Source organism: Octopus sinensis, unplaced genomic scaffold (genome assembly GCF_006345805.1).
Source record: "Octopus sinensis unplaced genomic scaffold, ASM634580v1 Contig17929, whole genome shotgun sequence".
Lineage (NCBI taxonomy): Eukaryota > Metazoa > Mollusca > Cephalopoda > Octopoda > Octopodidae > Octopus > Octopus sinensis.
Genome location: NW_021835432.1, coordinates 3,651 through 26,690, shown reverse-complemented (window position 1 = coordinate 26,690; position 23,040 = coordinate 3,651). Strand labels below are relative to the sequence as shown.

Below are 23,040 nucleotides of genomic sequence, written 5' to 3'. Positions count from 1 at the left end.
TATTCGCATCTGTGTGTGAGTGTGTGTGTGTGTATATATAATATATATGTAAAAAGTAAAAAATATATACAAACTGGGACAAGAACGTGAAACACCTAGAAGACGACACAAGAACCACAGGACGGGACATTCGAAGCCCTCAGTCATCAGTCAAGAACCGGATCATCTTCGCAATTTCGGCTGATTAATCTTGAGATTGCTCCGACCTGGGCAGCCCCCAAGGGAAATCTAAGGCAAGCGCATTAAATCCCTTGGAAGAAAGCTTCGAATGTATACAACACAATATATATATATATAATATATATATATATATATATATATATATATATATATATATGCGTGTGTGTGTGTGTGTGTGTGTGTGTATACTTTTACTTTTTTACTTTTATTTGTTTCAGTCACTTGACTGCGGCCACGCTGGAGCACCGCTTTTAGTCGAGCAAATCGACCCCAGGACTTATTCTTTGTAAGCCTAGTACTTATTCTATTGGTCTCTCTTGCCGAACCGCTAAGTGACGAGGACGTAAACACACCAGCATCGGTTGTCAAGCAATGTTGGGGGACAAACACAGACACACAAACATATACATACATACACACACACACATATATATATACATATACATACACACATACATACATACACACACACATGTATATATATATATATACGACGGGCTTCTTTCAGTTTCCGTCTACCAAATCCACTCACAATGTTTTGGTTGGCCCGAGGCTATAGTAGAAGACACTTGCCCAAGGTGCCAGGCAGTGGGACTGAACCTGGAACCATATATATATATATATATATATATCGCTTTTGTTTTCGTCATTTGCTAAAGAGCTTGTGTCTGTTCACTTGTATTAAATTTGTTTTTGTTTCGCCCTGCTTTTCTAAAAGCTATTTTGTAACTGTTTTTAGTTTTTCGAAACCTAATTTGGGTTGCCACATTTGTTGCTAACACCTTTCCTGCTCTCTCAGCAGAAGGTATATTTAATTACGAATAAACAACATTTTTAAAGTAAAAAATGATGCAAATATATAAAAAAGGCTGACTTTTCTTCTATCTCAGATAACATGGTAGAAGCTGAAGCATTCCGAAGCATGTTGTTTACAAGCTGAAAAGAAAAAAAAATTCTTTTTGCCTTCAGCGAATAAATCTCCGATGTAAATTCCAACGTTTTGTGAAGTTGTTTCTAAGCCATCCTCACATTTCTGCACAAAATATTAATTAGAAAAAATGATGATGATGGTGGTGGTGATGATGATTATTATGATCCTTTCTCCTGTAGACAGAAGGCCTTAAGTTTTTTTCGGGAGGGGGAAGACGATTATATTGACTCTAGTGTTCAACTGATACTTGTTTTTATCGACCCCGAAAGGATGAAATGCAAAATCGAGATCGCCGGAATTTGGACTCAGAACGTAAAGACAAACAAAATGTCGCCAAGCATTTTGACCGGTGCGTTCATTATTATTATTATTATTATTATTATTATTATTATTATTATTATATTCTTCTTCTTCTTCTAAATATTATTATTATTATTATTTAAGGCGGCGAGCTGACAGAATCGTTAGCACGCCGGGCGAAATGCTTAGTGGTGTTATATCTGCCACTACATTGTGAGTTCAAATTTCGCCAAGGTCGACTTTGCCTTTCATCCTTTCGGGGTCGATAAATTAAGTACCAGTTGCGTACCGGGGTCAGTCTAATCGACTGGCCCCTCCTCCAAAATTTCAGGCCTTGTGCCTATAGTTGAAAGGATTATTATTATTTTTATTTCTGATATTGGTACAAGGACGAGCATTCTGAAGGAATGAGTCGATAAAATGGAGGCCGTTACTCTGTTAATTCATTCTTTCATCGACTCCGGAAGTATGACTGGCAAAGTCGACCAAGACAAAGATATGAACTCAGAAAGTAAGCGGGCGAAGAGGAGAACAATTAAATACCACAACGTATTTTGTTTGTTGCTCCTTCGATTCATCTGCTCCACCGCCTTTCACCACCACCACCATCACCAACGCCAGCGCCGCCATCACAACATTTTCTTATGAGCAAATATAAATTTAGTTTTGCAGGGGAAGGGGTTTCTACAGTCGGTTGTTGAATCGACGACACATGTATACACAGAGCTAGTTCATCAATAACCCAGTGAGATTTAAGTGTTGGCTGTGGTGCTATTTTAATTAAGCAACGTGAAAAACTCGTATTGGAAACCATTCGCTGTGTAGTCTCGGTTTTCTTTACTGTGTGTCAATTTAACACAGTTCTCAAGACAACATTTTCCCTACAATGATACATATCATGAAATGTTTACGGGGAGAATAATTGGAATATTAGAGTTACATAGAAAATTTGATTTTCAAAGGAGAATTAATAGTAAAATGACTTGGCATAAGTATGTTTGTGTGGTTATGAAGCTTGGTTCACAATTGCTTGTTTCCGATTCGATCTTACAGTGCGACATCTTTAGCAAATTTCTTTTACACACACACGACCACACATATCATTGAAAGAAAAGTTTTGTTTTTTGAACAGTGTGGAATTACCTTGTGCCAATTGTAGAAAGGATTATTGCTATTCAATGATAAATCTCTGAACGACAATGTGAAATATACTTACCACTTAAATGTGGCTAACCGCTAAGGGTGGATGCTACTGTAGCTTGTAGCCCCAGGGGAACATCTTCTCCAGCTGGCTGTTGACACACTTTCTCTGCCCTATCGGTATTTGCAAAGGGAAGCCATCCTTCCCATCGTCAACCTGACGTGATATTCACGGATCCGGGTTTCTGAGTATTTACCCGTCGTCAGCGCACGACAATCACTGGTCTTCGATGCGAAGGGGTCTCAATGTAAATACATATATCCTTTTTCTAGTGACGAAAAGTCACTGATCTTGAAAAAGTGTAAACAAGCGCTGACGATGGGTAAATACCCAGGAACCCGGGTCCGTGCGTATCACGCCAGGTCGACGATGGGAAGGACGGCTTCCTTTTGCAAATACCGATAGGGCACAGAAAGTGTGTCAATAGCCAGCTGGAGAAGATGTTCTCCTGAGGCTATAAGCTACAGTAGCATCCACCTTTAGTGGTTAGCCACATTTAAGTGGCAAATATACTTCACATTATTACTATTATTATGTGAGATTGCAACGCATGCCATTAAAGTGACACTGGGGTACAAACATACGAAACCCAATATAGCCATCATTAATACCGGTCCGATAAAGGTACACAAGACACATCCATCGCAACTATAAAGGTGCAACATGGTGATCACATATCAAGATAAACAACATATGCCCTTTGCAGCTGGGACTCAGAATTTTCTTCAGGTCACAAGTTTTAGAACTGGTCACATGAGACGGAATGGTTACAAATGGAACGTCTTTCAGGCCTTGTGCCTATAGTAGAAAGGTTTATTATTATAATTATTATTATTAATTATTATTATTATTATTATTATTATTAATATTATTATTTCTGATATTGGTTCAAGGACGAGCATTCTGAAGGAATGAGTCGATAAAATGGAGGCCGTTACTCTATTAATTCATTCTTTCATCGACTCCGGAGCTGATAAAAAGTATAGCTGTCACTAGCAGTCAGTCGAATATAATTTGATATGTACCATGCTTTCACTAACTCTTCTAGGTGCCTATGTTGTCGCGAGCAGATATAGATACCCACTCGGTGCTGCCATCACTAACCAAATGTAGCAGCTGGAGGAAGATACGGCATGTAAAATGATGTGGTTTTCTCAAAGGTACAACGCACTACCCGCTTCAGAAATCGAACCCACAGCCATATGGTCGTGAGCCCAAAACCTAACCCTTACAGCACGCACCTTCACAACATGGCACTGAAATAGCAAAATAAAGAATGTGAAAAGGATTAAAAATTTAAAAATTTAAATTAGTTTACGGAATGTTACAAGTTAATGCCACAGGCAAAAACAATGAGATTCAGCAACTCTCATCGGATCCATTTTGTTCACCTTCAGTTTGGTCATCACAAGAGTCCGCAAATGTACAGAATTAAACTGAACCGTGGAGAGAGGGCAACACTGTTACACTGCACCCTATGGAATTTAACAGAGCATGTTTGATTTTTGCCCTATGGTCCTCAGTTAGACAGAGACATTCAATAACTTGGAAGAGAGACTCGTGGGTTGCGCCTGGTATTCAGTCGACTACGTGCATACTGTATGATTGATCGATCAGAGATGACAAAGGGCTACATGCAACAAAAACAATAGCCACATGAACGACAACAACAAGAGCAAGAACAACAGTAATAGCGGCATTGAAAAACAACAATGGCGTCTGCCAAAAATAACCCTTTATGAGGTTGGTATGACGATTCACATTTTTTTAAGATTTGAGAAATATGTAACGATGATTGTTGATGGTTCTTGAAAGTCATGTACTGAAAAAAAAATATTCGATGGAAACAAATCGGTAAAAATAGAACTTACATGAAAATATAACAAGAGGAAGATAGAAAGAATGTAGAAGAGGTAGAAGAGAAGGAGCCGAGAGGGAGAGAGAGAGAGAGAGAGAGAGAGAAAGAGAGAGTAAAGAGGAGAAATATAGTTTTGGTTTAAGTGTACCTTATCTTTTCTTTTTCTCGTATTACGCAAAATATTACAAGAAACGAAATGAAATGAAAACAATCAAAAACAAACGAAAAGACGAAAAAGAAGGAAGGCTGTTTAGTTACAATAGGAATAGGTTAGAAGAAGAAAGAATTAACAATTTGCGTTGCGAGGCAATTATGGTTAGGTGGCTTCATAGCTTTTTTCTCTTTTTTTTATCGCTGTCAAAAGGGAACAAGAAACAAGGGCAGATAACAATGTAGCAGTATAAAGGTTAATAGCATCAAAGGGTGGAGGAAACGAAGGGTGTTGATAACGGACTCACGATAAATGCTAGTCTCCAGTGGAAACACATGCGAATAGGTCGGACTGTCTGGGTGTGCTCTTATTGTTCAAACTCTCCTTTCCCCCACCTCACAGATATACATACATGCAAATGCGGATCCGTGGAACAAGCTGCCAGACGAGATGGTGAAGATGCCGACGACCGCTTTGTTCAAAGTCTCCCTTGACCTCAAGTGGCCTGAACTCTTTACATGAACACCACCCTGTACTTAACTCCATGTCCCCCTACGTGGCTTTGCTATTTGCTTTTGAGCCAAATTAACTAACTAACTAACACTCGTATGTAGTATTCATACGGATCGCATTCTATGATGAGCATTCCTGATCTACAATTGTATTATTACAGAGATGTCCTAGTACTCCACAGACACTTGTGTCAGTAATCCTGTACCTTTCAGGACAAAGCATAAGTTTGTCCTAAACGTCCTTGCTCATATTCAGACTTTTGGTTAGCTTTTGTTTAATACGTTCTGAGTAATAAAAAGCTTACGTTATGAGAGCTGCTTCTAACTCAAAATTTAATTTTGTTTTATGTGTGCAGCATTGTTGCACATCACTAGATAGATATTCTATGCAATCTGTATATGCCTGAGACCAGCGATTCGAATTCGTTTCAATGTCGATTCGAGTATACGGTGCTGATGAGCTGTAATAACAGCGAAATATCGATTTCCACCGTTCCCTTTCACCTACGGGACGATTCGTTTCGCCGGGTTTTGAGTATACAGTTTTCTTAAAAACTTTCACTGGACCAAATACCACAGCTGAAAAGCGTTTAAACAAAACGCATACATTAAGTACATGACATCAATATTTCCTTTCATAAATCCCAAGATATTATAATAGTAGAAACATTGGGAATGCTTATCATACATGATGCATGGATGCCAGGGAAAAACGTCCTGTGTATTACATGATACACAGGACAAGCAAAGAATTAATGCATTTCCTAAGTTGAATCTGTACGATTCAGTATATGACAAGTCTGGCGGGTTGAATTGCAGGTACAATTCGTCTAATTAACTTTTTTTTTTTTTTTACATAATTTTCTTCCAACCCAATTTCACTCACAAAATATGGTTCAGTCTAAGATCATGGCAAAAATCACTTGCTCAAGGTGCTGCTCTGTGTGATCGAAACTGAAATCTCATGACTACGAAATGAACTTGTTAATCTCTCGGTCGTACTTACGCCTATACTCACATTCACTCGTACAAATACATACACGTACATACGTACACACACACACACACACACACGTATACGCTAATGGAATAAGACAAAATTACTACTACTACTACTACTACTTATAATAATAATAATAATAATAATAATATAATAATAATCCTTTCTATTATTAGCTAAAGGCCTGACATTTTGGGGAGGAGGGGGCCACCCTATGAGATCGACCCCAGTTACCGGTCGATTACTGATTACTGACCCCAGTACTGATCGTAATTAAGTAATTAAGTAACTGGTACTTGATTTATTGACACCGAATGGATGATAGGCAAAGTCGACCTTGGTGGAATTTGAACTCAGAACGTAAGGACGGACGGAAATGTCGCTAAGCGTTTCGGCCAGCTCACAGCCTTGATAAATAAAAGAAAAAATGTCAATAATAATAATAGTAATAATCCTTTTTACTATAGGTACAAGGCCTGAAATTTGGGGAAGGAGGATAGGCGGTTAGATCGACCCCCCTTTCCCCAGTGTTTCACTGGTACTTAATTTATCGACCCACGAAAAGATGAAAAGCAAAATCGACCTCGGCGGAATTTGAACTCAGAACGTAGCGGCAGACGAAATAATTAACAACAGTAATAATAATACTTGTAGTAGTAGTAGTTGCAGCAGCAGCAACAGTAGCAGTAGTAGTAGTAGTAGCTGTTGTTGCTGTTGTTGTTTAACCCCGTGTTAGTCCTTTTCGAAATCAACCTTCACCAAATTCTGATCGCTACTCTGTCCAGTAAATTCTAGGGAAAGAACTAAACACTAAGTATTTTACCCGATAATCTACCGATTCTACTAGCTGCTGTCTTAATAATAGTATTAACAAAGCAAACAGTAGTAGTAGTAGTAGTAGTAGTAAAGGCGACTGAAGACGCGTGGCTTAGTGGTTAGGGGTATTCAGCTCATGATCGTAAGGTCGCGAGTTCAATTCCCGGCGGCGCGTTGTGTCCTTGAGCAAGACACTTTATTTCACGTTGCTCCAGTCCACTCAGCTGTAGTACCAGTAATTAAAAATGGCCAGCCTTGTCACACTCTGCGTCACGCTGAATACCCCCGAGAACTACGTGTTAAGGGGACACGTGTTTGTGCAGCGCTCAGCTACTTGCACGTTAATTTCATGAGCAAGCTGTTCCGTTGATCGTATCAGCTGGGACCCTCGTCGTCGCAACCGACGGAGTGCTCCTATAGTAGTAGTAGTAGTAGTAGTAGTAGTAGTAGTAGTGATGCGCGCGCGCGAGAGAGAGAATTATGGAAAGGGAATTAGGGATGTATTGACCATGGCAAGTGTACATATTAATTATTAACTTTGCTGATAACAGTTGTGGTAATTAGTAGAAGTAATAATTTTAGTGTTACTGATTTGGTAGCGTCGTAATAGTAACTTTGTAATAAGCTATGAAAGTTAATTAAGAAGTAATGATTATGTAAGGTTATTAATGAGATTTGTTGGAATGTTTATTAGTGTTTTCAATCAATCTTCCGAGATATACAACCGTGGATGCAGTGTGGCCAAATGGTTTAGGCAGTCCTGTACAGATACCGCATTTTAGCTGATAGATTACAATCATGTCTTTGTTTTTGTCTTTTTCTTTCAATTTTTGAATTCGTTCATTCATTCATTGATTCATTCTTTCCTTCCTTTTGTTCAAATCAAAATGTGAGATTCCACTTAAATTATTTTAATTACCTTGGCTTTTTTTGCTGCGTATAACTTTTCGGATAAACTAAGATTTAAATGCTTAATCAAATGAAAAACGCTTAAAATAAATCGACTGACACAAATTCTTTTCTACTTGAAGCACAAGGCCCGTAACTTTTTGGGGAAGGGGCCCAGTCGATTAGATCGACCCCAGTACGCAACTGGTACTTAATTTATCAACCCCGAAGAGATGAAAGGCAAAGTCGACCTCGGCGGAATTTGAACTCAAAACGTAGCGGTAGACGAAATACCTATTATTTTACTACCCACAAGGGGCTAAACGCAGAGAGGACAAACAAGGACAGACAAACGGATTAAGTCGATAATATCGACCGCAGTGCGTAACTGGTACTTATTTAATCGACCCCGAAAGGATGAAAGGCAAAGAAAGTCGACCTCGGCAGAATTTGAACTCAGAACATAACGGCAGACGAAATATCGCTAAGCATTTCGCCCGGCGTGCTAACGTTTCTGCCAGCTCGCTGCCTTTAGACTGACACAAATTGAATCTCTGACGAACACACTCCAACCCCTTCGCCACTGCTGTCTCCTTTATATCTTTTCTATCACTATTAGAATGGCCTTTGATCCTCGGAGCTGAGTGGTTTCCTAATTACTCCACTTAGACACTCGCCTATACTCATCCGCTTTTCTCATCTCATCAACCTTATCTGTTTCACCCATGGACTCGCACTAAGCACTAACTTCATCCCTTTTTCCTCAAGAAACCAATCTTCTGGAAGTTTCTCCCTGCTCATGCTTTTTTCTGCAGGTTAAGTGGAATATTAAGGGCATCAATCACACTATTGTGAAGGAACATGGCTCAGTGGTTAGAGCGTCGAGCTTACGAGCGTGAGGTTGTGAGTCCGATTCCCGGACCGGGCTGCGTGTTGTGTTCTTGAGCAAGACACTTTATTTCACGTTGCTCCAGTTCACTCAGCTGTAGAAATGAGTTGCGACGTCACTGGTGCCAAGCTGTATCGTCATTTGTCTTTCCCTTGGACAACATCGGTGACGTGGAGAGGGGAGACTGGTATGCATGGGCGACTGCTGGCTTTCCTCAAACAACCTTGGTCGGACTTGTGCCTCGGAGGGTAACTATCTAGGTGCAATCCCATGGTCATTCATGACCGAAGGGGGTCTCCTTCTACTAATCACGCTATTCTTGGAGGGACTGCAAAGTTCCCCGTTTTGCTCCTTTGTTCAGATTCAAGAAATAACAAAATGATGCAATTTTTAATCAAGGTACGAGTAATTTCTTTTAGCTTCCATGTGCAAATGCATTTATGAACGAGTGATAACTTTAGTGGATAAGGAAATGAGAATTATTATAGTCGTTCATTCCTTTGAGAAATACATGAACATAATAACCAAGAATTTAATTCCTAAATTCGGTTCACAGAGAACTTACAGCTTACTACTTAGTGAAACACAAAAAAACACAAAAAAAAAAAAACAAAAAAAAAAAAACGATGCTCAGAAAAGGAGTAATGAATTGTTAAATTTTGAAGCAGAAAACAAAACAAGCGAAATCTGATTGAATTGAAATATTTCTATAATTTATTTTATTGACTCTCAAGAGTTGAATGGCGAACGTAGACCTGAATGTAATTGGAAAGCAGGATTAAAGAATTAGACACCATAAAGCATGTCATCTCTCTGCGTACAAAAGTGCAGCAATTCTCCCAAACATTGTTAATGAGTGAGCTGAAATTATAGATCGCTGGATGTCAAATTCCATTCTCTTTATGGGTTAACGAGGGTTTTAATCCAATGTTTTGTCAGGGTAGCATTTTAAACATGCAACACCAAACAATGTTAGTGTTAAAAGACAACTCATCACACACCGAAAAAATATAAAACAAAAACATATCCGGTGGGTGGGGTTGCGCGTTCAAGCTTACCTTTTTTATCCATGTCAGTTGACGTTGAGTTGGAATTACTTTCTAATTCCTCGATTCCTAAAATAAATCCAAGTTGGTTAAATATTGCCAACATGTGGACACATTCGCACACACGCACAAAAACGCACACAAACGTGTGCGTACACAATGGACTCAAATATGATGGCGGGAAGGAGTGATATAACCAGCGAGAGATGGGTGGTGTGTGTCGAAATTTATCAGAAATTTGGATACTAAATGGAAGAATAAGCAATACACAGTAAATAAATAAATAAATAAATAAGTAGATAAATAATTTTTTTTATATTTCGAGCATCAGGAAAGGAACAAGGGTAAACTGGCCATAATAAATCACAGACTACCAGAACTAGTTTGAAGAAGATTTCTCTTTATGGTGACTGAGGTCAGAGGTTCAGATCGTAACATGTTCACTTACAAATTCCCATCACAACTAGTTTAGGCTGACCCCACCCCTATTCCGCAGCGATGGAGTCAATATCTTTTTTTCCTTTTCTTTGTGTGTGCATGTGTGTGTGTGTGTGTATCTATTCAATCTATTCTTTTTCCCCACCAAAACATTGGGACAAAAACGAAAGTAGAACAATATTTATGAAAATAGCAATTATTAACAAAAGTCAACATGCCATGAATTAATACAATTTGCTCAGCATATTAACACCAACGGGACCCACATCGTTCCATATTAAGACGAAAGAGTCATAAAAAAAATGTCGACGACTCATTTATAACTCCTCATTTCTGCGTCCCCTCTCGTCCTTTCACCATTAGTTTCTTCATTTCCTCTAAACTTCTTTCTTTCTCTTCACACCTCCTCTCCATCATCTTCCCCTATTTCTTATTCTTTATTCTAATAACATTTTATTTCTTTACTTTCCTTTCCTTTCTCCCCCCACTCCCTTGCTTTTTCTTTACCTCCATCTTCTCGTTGGCTATTTTCCTCTTATCCCCCCCCCCATTATACTATTCCATTCTTATGTTTTCTTTCATCTTTCTCTCATTCTAATTTTTCTTTATTTCCCGTCTTTCTTTCTCTTTTGCTGACTTGAGCTCCTTTTTCATTGTCATTTATATTATCTATTTTTCTATTTTTCATTGCTTTGTTCTTTATTATTTTTACCTCAGCCCCGTCCACCAATTTTTCTCAAAAATCAGGCAAAGCATAATTCTTCCCAGTAGCATATTCTATTGTGAAACACAAGGTGTAACTGAGGCTGGAATCGAACCTTGTATACTTGAAACTCGGCATATATGCTTATTCAGCCTTATCCAAATGCTTAGGCTCTCCTACAAAAAGCATGCACAGACACAAACATGCTATATATACAATATGAACATATAGAGAATAATACCTATTTCTTTACTACCCACAAGGGGCTAAACCTCAGAGAGGACAAACAAGGACAGACAAACGGATTAACTGGTACTTAATTTATTGACCCCGAAAGGATGAAAGGCAAAGTCGACCTCAGCGGAATTTGAACTCAGAACGTAACGGCAGACGAAATATCTATTTCTTTATTTCCCACAAGGGGCTAAACATAGAGGGGACAAACAAGGACAGACATAGGTATTAAGTCGATTACATCGACCCCAGTGCGTAACTGGTACTTAATTTATCGATCCCGAAAGGATGAAAGGCAAAGTCAACCTCGGCGGAATTTGAACTCACAACGTAACGACAAGCGAAATACCGCTAAGCATTTCGCCCAGCGTGCTAACGTTTCTGCCAGCTCGCCACCTTTTGAACATATAGAAAATAATACCTCAACAAACATGCATACATAAGTATTTAGATTTAAGTTTCACCATACTCACGTTTTGACAAAGACTTCTCGTTGTCATCAACCGATATAGTACTGTTTCCATCATCAGGTGTTCCCCCATTCAAGGGACTCTGTACAACACTTAATTTGTGGCACACTTCAAACGCTTGACCGATTGTTCGGACAATTCTCATCGCTTGACTCTGTCAAAATAATAAAATCCATTATATATATATATACACACATATTACACACACACATATTCAATAGAAATTTATTTACAATAGGCGCAGGAGTGGCTGTGCAGTAAGTAGCTTGCTTTCCAGCTACATGGTTCCGGGTTCAGTTCCACTGCGTGGCACCTTGGGCAAGTGTCTTCTACTACAGCCTCGGGCCGACCAAAGCCTTGTAAGTAGATTTGGTAGACGGAAACGGAAAGAAGCCCGTCGTATATATGTGTGTGTGTGTGTGTGTGTCTGTGTGTATTTGTGCGTTTGTGTTTGTCCCCCTCAACATCGCTCGACAACCGATGCTAGTGTGTTTACATCTCCGTGACTTAGCGGTTCGACAAAAGAGACCGATAGAATAAATACTAGGCTTACAAAGAATAAGTCCTGGGGTCAATTTGCTCAACCAAAGGTGGTACTCCAGCATGGCCGCAGTCAAATGATTGAAACAAGTAAAAGAGTAAAAGATTATAATATAATGTAATATAATATAATATAATAAATATATCATAATATAAGATAAGCATAACAAATCCTCAAAAAAGACATAAAGCCAACAATTTATTTCGATTTGGCAGTGAATTTGGCAGCCCTTACATAGAATTTCGTGTGCTCTTTATAACCGTGGCCCTGAAAAGGCATGTGTACATAGGTAGGACATTTTTATAAATTCACTACTGTATATAAGTCGAAAAAATTGTTGGCTTTATATGTGTTTTTTAAGGATTTGTTATGTTATATTATATTATATTTTTTCTATTATATTATATTATAATGTAAATAAATTTTTAGTTTGTGAATTGTTTTTCTCTATTTCATTTAATATTTGTATATTATAACTACACTTTTTTATTTGTGGGATTCAACTACTGCATCAGTGAATTGGATGTTTTACATCTCTTTGAAGGAATTGTATAAGAGATCGTATAAAAAGATCGTGGTTAAGGCCAAAACAATGCGAAGTAAATGCAAGACAAACCACAAGAAAAACAAATATGTGAATTAATGTAGACTTACTTTGCATTCAATATTTCGGAGTTATGACCCCATTTTCAAGAAATTGACGAATGTTACCGATGTGCTTGTGTGTGAGCGTGTATGGAGTGGACATGCGCAGAAGGGTGTTGCTATAACAACCGGCTAGCTTCCTGTAACTCTGTTCTATTATTGATCTTGGGTTTCTTTTTGGTATATGAGGATAGCCTCAGAGATTCTAAGGCTGCCCCTGTTTCGCTGCGTTGCTTTGATATGTACTGTGACTAGAGGCAACCTTAGAATCTCTGAGGCTATCCTCATACACCAAAAGAAATCCAAAATCAATAATAGAAGGGAGTTACAGGAAGTTACCTGGTTGCTATAGCAACACCCTTCTGCGCATGTTCACTCCACACACGCACATCGGTAACATTCGTCAATTTTTTGAAAATGGGGTCATAACCCCGAAATATTGAATACAAGATAACTCTACATTAATTCACATATTTGTTTTCTTGTGGTTTACCTTGCATTTACTTTGCATTGTTTTGGCCTTACACACGATCTTTTATACAATATATTCTACACAATGCTTGACAGTAATATATATATATATATATGTGGTGTGTGTGTGTGTGTGTGTGTGTGAGAGAGAGAGTATATGTATATTGTAATTAAAAGAACGGTAGTTTCGTAATAAATTTTATTAACCTACAGTTCTTTCTGTTATAAGAACCTTGCGGTTAGAGCTAATCACTTGTGCAACGTCATATGGTTTCCTTGGAGCCTTTTCAATGATTGTAAGTTAATTGCGGAAAGAGTTTAAATATTCACTTGATGGTTTGCTCTTTTACTCTGAAGCATTAAGTATAATGAGTTCTAACAACCGATTATTATTACTATACCTTAGAGGATTCGTAGTATATATATTCATATGTATATTCAGACATATATGCAGACATACACACATACAAACACATTAACGCATATATAAGCATGTATAAAACCGATATTAAAACAATATTTTTAGCTGTCAGTCCGAGAAAAAACAGTCCTGTTTTTAAACAAAATAGAAAAATACACGTATGAGCAAGCAAGATGTAGCAAGAGAATTCTTTGCACACAATGTCCACTAGAATATTTAATGTAAAATCGAAGAAAAACCTGTGAAAGTTGGCTTGCCGGTGACAAATAATCCAAGATTATGGTCTCAAGAATTTGTCTTATGAAGAAAGGCTGAAGACGCTCGACCTTTATTCTCTAGAAAAACGACGACGCCGTGGTGATCTCATTCTCGCTCACATCATAAGCGGAAAATGTAACCTCTCGAAAGAGCTGTTCTTCACTCCTGCTCCAGAGCGTCGGCTGCGGGGTCATTCCGAAAAGCTCTATCTGCGACGATTTCATCTCAATCGAAGGAGAGGGGCTTTCTCCGTCCGGGTTGCGGATCCGTGGAACAAGCTGCCAGACGAGATGGTGAAGATGCCGACGACCGTTTTGTTCAAAGTCTCCCTTGACCTCAAGTGGCCTGAACTCTTTACATGAACACCACCCTGTACATAATTCCATGGCCCCCTACATGGCCTTGCTTTTTGCTTTTTGAGCCAAAAAATTAACTAACTAAGAAGTACAGTCCTCCGTACTTCTCAACACAAAACTTCATTCAACAAACATATTTACTACTAAGCCTCAATTATGACCACAACATACATAACCATCTCTTCTTGACGAATGACTTGTAGCTGGAAACATCGTACCTTTCTCTTTCTTCGCGTTAACTACCAGATTTCCTCTAAAGTTCGAATCCATACTCTGCCAATGTATTTCTTTCTGTCTTTACTTTTCAATCTTCGTACCTAATTTCATTCTTCCTCTGCAACATAATTCTCTACTTGTCACAGCACTCTTTCACACTTGCTCACTCTCCCCACATTTTCTTTTACATCTTCTACTTCTTTTTATTCTTTCTACAGTTACCCCCAACCACTCTCTTGCCCAAACAATGGCTGACGAATATATAAATTAGATAAACTGTCTCCTGCTTCACAAATGCCTCCGTTTTAAGTTTATCCCGCAAACTGAAGATTAACGAATCAAATTATTGTATTTTGTAATTACATATTGTTGAACAGCACCACCATGTCGTTACTATTGTCTCCTGCTGCAGTCCCAATATACAATGACAATAACAATTACAATTACAAAGACACCGTACTCCCCAATACCGCCACAACCACAATAGCGACCACCGTCACCTCTACAGCGACTACGATCACCGTCACCAGCACCACCACCACTGCCGTCACCAGCACCATCGCCAACAATAACATTTAGCTTGAGAAGAGAAAGAATGATGGAAATACGAATACTGCGAGGAGAATGAGAAGAGAAATAGTGAGACGAATAGGTAAATAGTTAGATAGACAGACAGATAAATAGATAGATCAAGACTGACACACACACACACACACACACACACATATATATACATACTTATATATATATATACACACACACACACATATATATATACTACATATACATACTATATATTCGTGTCGTTTCGTTTCTTTTCTCCAAGTAAGTTTATATATATATATATATATATATACTTAGATAGATAGATAGATAGATAGATAGATAGATAGATAGATAGATAGATAGGTAGATGGTTAGATTGATGGATAGATTGGGAGAGAAAGTGGGGCATTGACTAGGAGACTAAGTGCGTGATAAGGTAATGAGAGGGAGGGAAGGAAGGGGACAGAAAGGAAAGCGAGTGCAAAATAATGTCAAGCCAAGGGTCTGTTGATATTACTTAAATGAAACCGGTTTGATTTAATTAGGTTTTCAAACATAGTATAACGGTATTTTTTATTTTTTTCGGCGTGTGTGTTTGTGCTTAATGTTTCTTTATGTCCGTTTTGCAAAAAATATTTTATGGAAGCTAATTAAATAAAAACAATATGTGACGTTACCACAGCTATTGTAGTTAACTCATCTCAAAAAGTGGGTAAACTAGATTGGCCTCTATTTTGAATTTTAAAGAACGACAGGTTGATTGTTTCGAAAACAATGTATAGACATATACACTCTATCTCTCACACACATATATACACTCGTATTTAAACTCATGTACACACACATGTACGTAGATAAATTTACGCAATGTGCACTTGTGTACACTAACGAATACGCATACGAACATATGCACAAGTCTAAAGTTGGTTATAAAGTGAATAGTGTTATAACCAAAATGGCGACGCTCATGACAGTCGGATTTTTATAGCGGTAGTGGTAGTAAAAATGGTGGTGGTAATAGTAACAGAGGTGGTGGTGGTGGCAGGAGCAGTTGCAGCAGCCACAGTAGTAGTAGTAGTAGTAGTAGCTGTGATGTATAGAGAATGGAAAGATAGCTTTCTCACACACGCGCTCTCTCTCTCTCTAGCTTTCAAATTGATTATATTCCATTCGATCTAACAGTATTGAGTACGTTTTAAAATTGTTCGATCAGTATGAGACTGTTCAGTATCTCTCTCTCTCTCTCTCTCTCTCTCTCTCTCTCTATCTATCTATCTAACTATTTATCTATCCATCCATCCATCCATCCATCCGTCCGTCCGTCCATCCATCTATCTATCTATCTATCTATCTATCTATCTATCTATCTATCTATCTATCATCTATCTATCTATCTATCTATCTATCTATCTCTATCTATCTATCTATCTATCTATCTATCTATGTGTGTATATATATACTAGGGGAGTATATGCCGGGTGTGATAGGTGTGCGCTGCACACCCGTCGAAAATGGTAAGTTTATTATAAATATTAACTTTACTCATTAATTTAATCGCAAATTTTAATGGAAAACTTTTGTTATAACCCTCCTTAAAATTTGTTGGCATTGGGTGTGGCAGCACACCCAGTACAACAATCACAATACGCCAATCACAATAGCTATGTATATATATGTATATAGTGAAGGCGCAATGACCCAGTGGTTAGGGCAGCGGACTCGCGGTTTCGATTCTCAGACCGGGCGTTGTAAGTGTTTATTGAGCGAAAAACACCTAAAAGCTCCACGAGGCTCCGGCAGGGGGTGGTGATCCCTGCTGTACTCTTTCACCACTCTTTCTCTCTTTCTTCTGTTGGCCTGCTCGCTTAGCCAGCGGGGTGGCGTCATTTGAAGGCTAAAACAGTGCGAACGCATTGTGACCAGCGATGTGTAAAACTTCTGATGGTCTGGTCGGTCACGAAAAAAAAAAATATATATGTAGACATATGAATACACGCACAAATACACACACACTCACACATATCTTGTGCGTAGTTAGATGTACGACTACTACTGTATGAGTTAGAGCTCCACGTAGATTATCATTAACCAATTCAGCTACCAGTATAGTGGATAGTATACCACTGTACATAGCAGTGTTACTAGTTATCGTATACAGAAAGGAGGAAAATTATGATAAGCTATGATAAGTCATTTGTTTTTACGTCCGTTTCATCGTTGCAGTTATTTGGAGCTCAACACTGAATGTTCCAAATGCATTTGGACACCTAACCGCAATGGTTCATCAAGAAAACAATGTTCTCTTTTCTCTCTCTCTCTTACTCTCTTTTACTTGTTTCAGTCATTTGACTGCGGCCATGCTGGAGCACCGCCTTTAGTCGAGCAAAATCGACCCCGGGACTTATTCTTTGTAAGCCTTAGTACTTCTTCTATCGGTCTATTTTGCCGAACCGCTAAGTTACGGGGACGTAAACACACACCACCATCGGTTGTCAAGCGATGGTGGAGGCGACAAACACAGACACACACACACACACATACACACGTATATACATATATACGACAGGAACCCAGAACCATATGGTTGGTAAGCAAGCTATCTACCGCACAGCCACTCCTGCACCTAATGACAATTTGCACTTGTGTTTATCTTTAGTTTTTCCCCTGGTGTGTGTGTGTGTGTGTGTGTGTGTGTGTGTGTGTGTGTGCGTGCGTGCGTGTGTGTGTGTGTGAATGTGTGTGTGCATATATGTTTATGTGCAGTGAAACAGAGAGATGGCCAGAAAGAAAGGTAAATGCAGAAAGAAAGAGAGAAAAATGAACATCCTCGTACTAAAGAGAATTCTTTTACCTTTTTGTATGCCTTGAATACGTTACACTTGAAGACATTGGTAGGACCGTCTCTTGCAATGTAGCTCCAAATTTTCAAGTCTTGAGAGTCATGGGAAACATAAAAGATCCTAAAAGATAAAAGAAATATTTTAAAATATTTTATTGCCGGTCCATTAGATCGTAAATTTTGGTCTTGGATGGGGAACTTATTTGGTCGCATTTATTAACCGTGGACAACTTCTACTCTTTTACTACGTTTATGTCTTATAAATGTGAAGGTGCGTGGCCCGGAGATTAGAGTGTTGCACTCAGGTTTACAAGATCATGGGTTTGATTCCCAGACTGGTTGGTGTGTTGTGTTCTTGAGCAAAACGCTTTATTTCACGATTCTGTAATCTCGGTTACTTATAGGTAATGAAAACCGGCTAATGGGCCGTTTGAATCCTAGAACGATGCAATAATGTCCAGGGTACTCACATTACAAATTTTATATCTAGTTGAAATGAAGGCAAGATAACTTCTGAGCTGTGGACCCCTACTGAAACAGAAACACGTAGCCACAGCAGTCCTCATTTTCATAAAAAAAAAAAAAAAAACATACAAAATCCCTGTCTTTTCCATAATGGCATGTCAACTACGGAGAAAGCTTGATTTTTGAGATTACCTCCCCTTCTCATTTCGAATCTGTCGCAATTGTGATAAGCGTTTGTTTAACGTCTCTTTTAGCAAGGATAATTTGAATAAACCAAGAATTTATATTGCATGACATTTAATATACTTTTATTCGTGCTTCTTAACCAAATCCTTGGCATTGGTCACAATCAGTTATTTTTCTTCTTTCTTACCTCATTTAGTTCTACATACACACGCACACATATATGCATATATACATACGTATATATATATATGTATTCATACATATCCGTATGTATCTCTATGTATGTTGAATACATACAATATATATATATATATATATATATATAATATATATATATATATATATATATATATATATATATAGATATATATTATATATATATATATTATATTATATAATATATATATATATATATATATATATATATATTATATATATATATATTATATATATATTATATATATATATATATATATATATATATGACTTTCACTATTATTTCATAGTGGAACTTAACTGAGATTATTTGACAATTATGTGTTTTAAAGGGCATTAGCAGTGTGATATGAATGGGCTGGAAATCGCATGGCTGATTACTCGCTCTTGCGCTACGTTGGTTACCATCTTTGCAGCAGATATTAAGCAGAGAAAACTATAATCACGCCTAGCATACACCGTGCTACTCTTACACAATCGTCAAATGTCATATATATATATATATATATATATATATATATATATATATATGTATGTATGTATGAATGCATATTATTGTTGTGTGTATATATATGCATGTATATATAAATGTATATATATATGCATATGTATATATATGCATATAATATATATATGTATAATATTATATATTAATATATTATATATATGCATATATATATATGCATATATATACATATGCATATATATATACATTTATATATATATGCATATATATATATTCATTATATATATATATATATGCATATATATATATATATTTTTTTTTTTCCTTTATATTCTTTTATTTGTTTCAGTCATCTGACATCGGCCATGCAGGAGCACCGACTTTAGTCGAACAAATCGACCCCCAGGACTCATTCTTTGTACTTATTCTATCGGTCTCTATTGCCAAAGTGCTAATTTATGGTGACGTAAACACACCAGCATCGGTTGTCAAGCGATGACGGGGCGACAAACACAGGGCGACAAACACAGACACACAAGCATATAACCACACATCCACAGACATATATATCAAAATAAGCAACAAGGATATCCTTGTTGCTTATTTTGATTGTAATCAGCCCATTTTGAATTCTATGGATAATACCAAACTAAATTCTGGTGCATTTAACTTAAGAACCATATTCAACTGAATCTAAATTTTACTGATTATATATATATATATATGTGTGTGTGTGTGTGTGTGTGTGTGTATACAACGGGTTTCTCTCAGTTTCCGTCTACCAAGTCCACTCGCAAGGCTTTGGTCGACCCGAGGCTGTAGCAGAAGACACTCGCCCAAGGTACTACGCAGTGGGACTGATCCCGGAACCATGTAGTTGGGAAGCAAGTTTCTTATCACACAGCTACTTTTATATTTATATATAAAAGTGCCACTAACCACAACTGCAGAGATAATATAATTGTGAATAACAACCAACAGCAACAACAAGAAGAACAGCATCAGCAATGACGGTTTTAAATGTTGGCACAAGGCCAGCAATTTTAGGGGACGGGTTAAATCGATTACATCGACACCAGTGTTCAGCTGTTACTTATTTTATGGACACAGAAAGGTTAAAAGACAAAGTTGGTATTCGTAGAACGTAATGATACAGAAGAGATGCCCGTAACGGTTCTGCCAGCTCGCCGCCCTAGCAGCAATGATAATTGTGATTTCCATTTGAGGAAAAGGACCAGCGATTTTGAAAGGAGGCGGGTAGTCGATAGCATATCCCAGGACTTAGCTGGCACTTTGTGTTATCGATTCAAAAAGGATGAAAAGCTCAGCTGACTTCGATAGGGACTAGTATACTTTCTTGCATTAAAGCAGTCTTCAAGGTCACATTACGTGAGTCACTTAAAGCACGGACAAGCTTTTTCGACAACCGGGCCGCATGCGACATTACAAAGGAGCATTCGGGCCACATAATAACAGTTTCAAATCTAAGTACCAGCCCAGCAATTTCGAAGTGTTGGGGGTGTCGATACCGGTATATCCTGTACACACCCATATATACAAACAACCTAGAGTTGTCTAACTACTGCGACAATAAGATGCGGACCATCATCATCCATTGCACTGAATAAACAACTCACCCATTACCTCTCATATTCATTTTTTAAATTTATCGACACAAAAGGGTAGAAAGTCGGCGGGATTTGAACTCAGAAGAAATATCTCATAGCGTTTTTTCTCCGACACTGACGATCCTGCCAGCTCACAATTATACAGTAATTGTTTCAAACATAGGTGCAAGGTCTAAATTTTTGGGGAGGGAGTTAGTTGATTAAATTGCCTTACCCAGTACTTGACTGGTGTTTTCGGAATTTGAACACAGAACGTTCAGAAGATTCGCGAGAAATACCTCTAGGCTTTTGCTTTCGACGCCCCTAGTGCAGTCATAGGCAAACTGGGACTTTCTTAATAGCACGCCTAACGAAAGAATACCTTGAAGTGTGGCCCGAAGGCTCCTGTGTAATGTCGCATGCAGCCCGGTTGTTGAAAAAGCTTGCCCGTGCTTTCAGTGGCTCACGTAATGTATATACATTCATTCATAGAAAAATACACACATATATGCACGTGTGTATGGGTTTGTATCTGTACGCATGTGTGTGTGTGTGTATGTATATCTATCTATCATCTATCTATCTATCTATCTATCTATCTATCTATCTATCTATCTATCTATCTATCTATCTATCTATCTATCTATATCTATACTGATACACTTAGACCTTGAAGACTGCTTTAATGCAAGAAAGTATACTAGTCCCTTAATATTTCATATTCAATATTTCATGTATTCAATAAGACAATCAATACTTCGCTGTGTGGTAATTAGCTTGTTTACCAACCACATGGTTCCGGGTTCAGTCCCACTGCGTGGCACCTTGGCCAAGTGTCTTCTACTATAGCCTCGGGCCGACCAAAGCCTTGTGAGTGGATTTGGTAGACGGAAACTGAAAGAAGCCCGTCGTATATATATAATATATATATATATATATATGTATATATATATATATATATGTGTGTGGTGTGTGTGTGTGTGTGTGTGTGTGTGCGCGTGTGTGTGTGTGTCTGTGTTTGTCCCCCTAGCATTGCTTAACAACCGATGCTGGTGTGTTTATGTCCCCGTAACTTAGCGGTTCGGCAAAAGAGACCGATAGATAAGTACTGGGCTTACAAAGAATAATCCCGGGGTCGAGTTGCTCGATTAAAAGAGGTGCTCCAGCATGGCCGCAGTCAAATGACTGAAACAAGTAAAAAGTAATAGAAATATAAAACATAAAAACAGACTGAGTTGGAATTTCGTTGAATAAATATATCCCTATACACATCATACAAACCCCTTTATATTATATATATATATATATATATATTATATATATATATATATATATAGATATAATATATATATACATATATATATATTACATACATATATAGATTAATAAGTAAAATAAAACATAGCATATATAAACATACATATATGTACGTACCTACCTCTACATGTATATATACATGTATATATGGGTACAGAACACCAACTCATATATGTATGTATATATGCATATGTTTTATTTTATTTATTAATTTAGTATATACTGAACGCACGCATCCATTTCTAAGTAAGATTGTTCTTAATATATATATATATAAAGTTAATCCAAACAAGAAAACAAAAACAAAAAAACAACAACGCAAGGACGTGGAACAAATAAAGTATTATTGGACGCTCAGGAAAGAAGGGAAGAAGGAGGGTTTGACGTTTCGAGCAGAGCTCTTCGTCGGAAACATAGGAGAAGGAAAGATCCCGAGAAGGGAAGACAGGGGAAAAAAATCGCTAGTGATACAGACGAGGTCACATATGATGCATTTTTTTAATTGGTGTAAAGAGGTCAGACATTCCGAGGTTTTCTATCGTAACAAGAAATAAAAATTGAAAATGACGATGATGCTGGCAATGATAATAAAGCAGCACAGGGGCAAGAACAATAACTATAACAAAGAGTAGGCCCAAAACAAAAAAACGACAAAAACACCAAACCACCATCCACCCATCCATCCATGCAACCCACCAACCAGCCAGCCAGCCAGCCAGCTAGCTTGCACGCAAACTTCAACTAACCTCAACTAACCCATCAAATAAATGATTTCTGTGTTGGTCTCGAGATGTCAAGATATTTTCTGATAGGGGTCACAGAACAGTAAGAGGAAAGGGGACAGTACAATAGCCGGTTAGTTGGTGACTAATA

At 37.8% G+C, this 23,040-nt stretch overlaps 1 protein-coding gene across 1 annotated transcript in view; it reads right to left on the bottom strand.

The window, feature by feature from the left end:
* The window catches only part of LOC115231240 (carboxyl-terminal PDZ ligand of neuronal nitric oxide synthase protein), a gene marked incomplete at its 3' end in the record, with an annotated part of 29,421 nt that extends 11,298 nt beyond the window's left edge, over window positions 1-18,123 (bottom strand). The window contains exons 1-3 of the mRNA XM_029801304.2: window positions 17,923-18,123; window positions 11,621-11,771; window positions 9,785-9,841 (exon numbers count right to left, since the gene is read on the bottom strand). Of these exons, the coding sequence (XP_029657164.2) occupies window positions 9,785-9,841; window positions 11,621-11,771; window positions 17,923-18,123 (409 nt within the window). The remainder of the gene's footprint in view (window positions 1-9,784; window positions 9,842-11,620; window positions 11,772-17,922) is intronic.
* Between the last annotated feature and the right edge of the window lie 4,917 nt (window positions 18,124-23,040).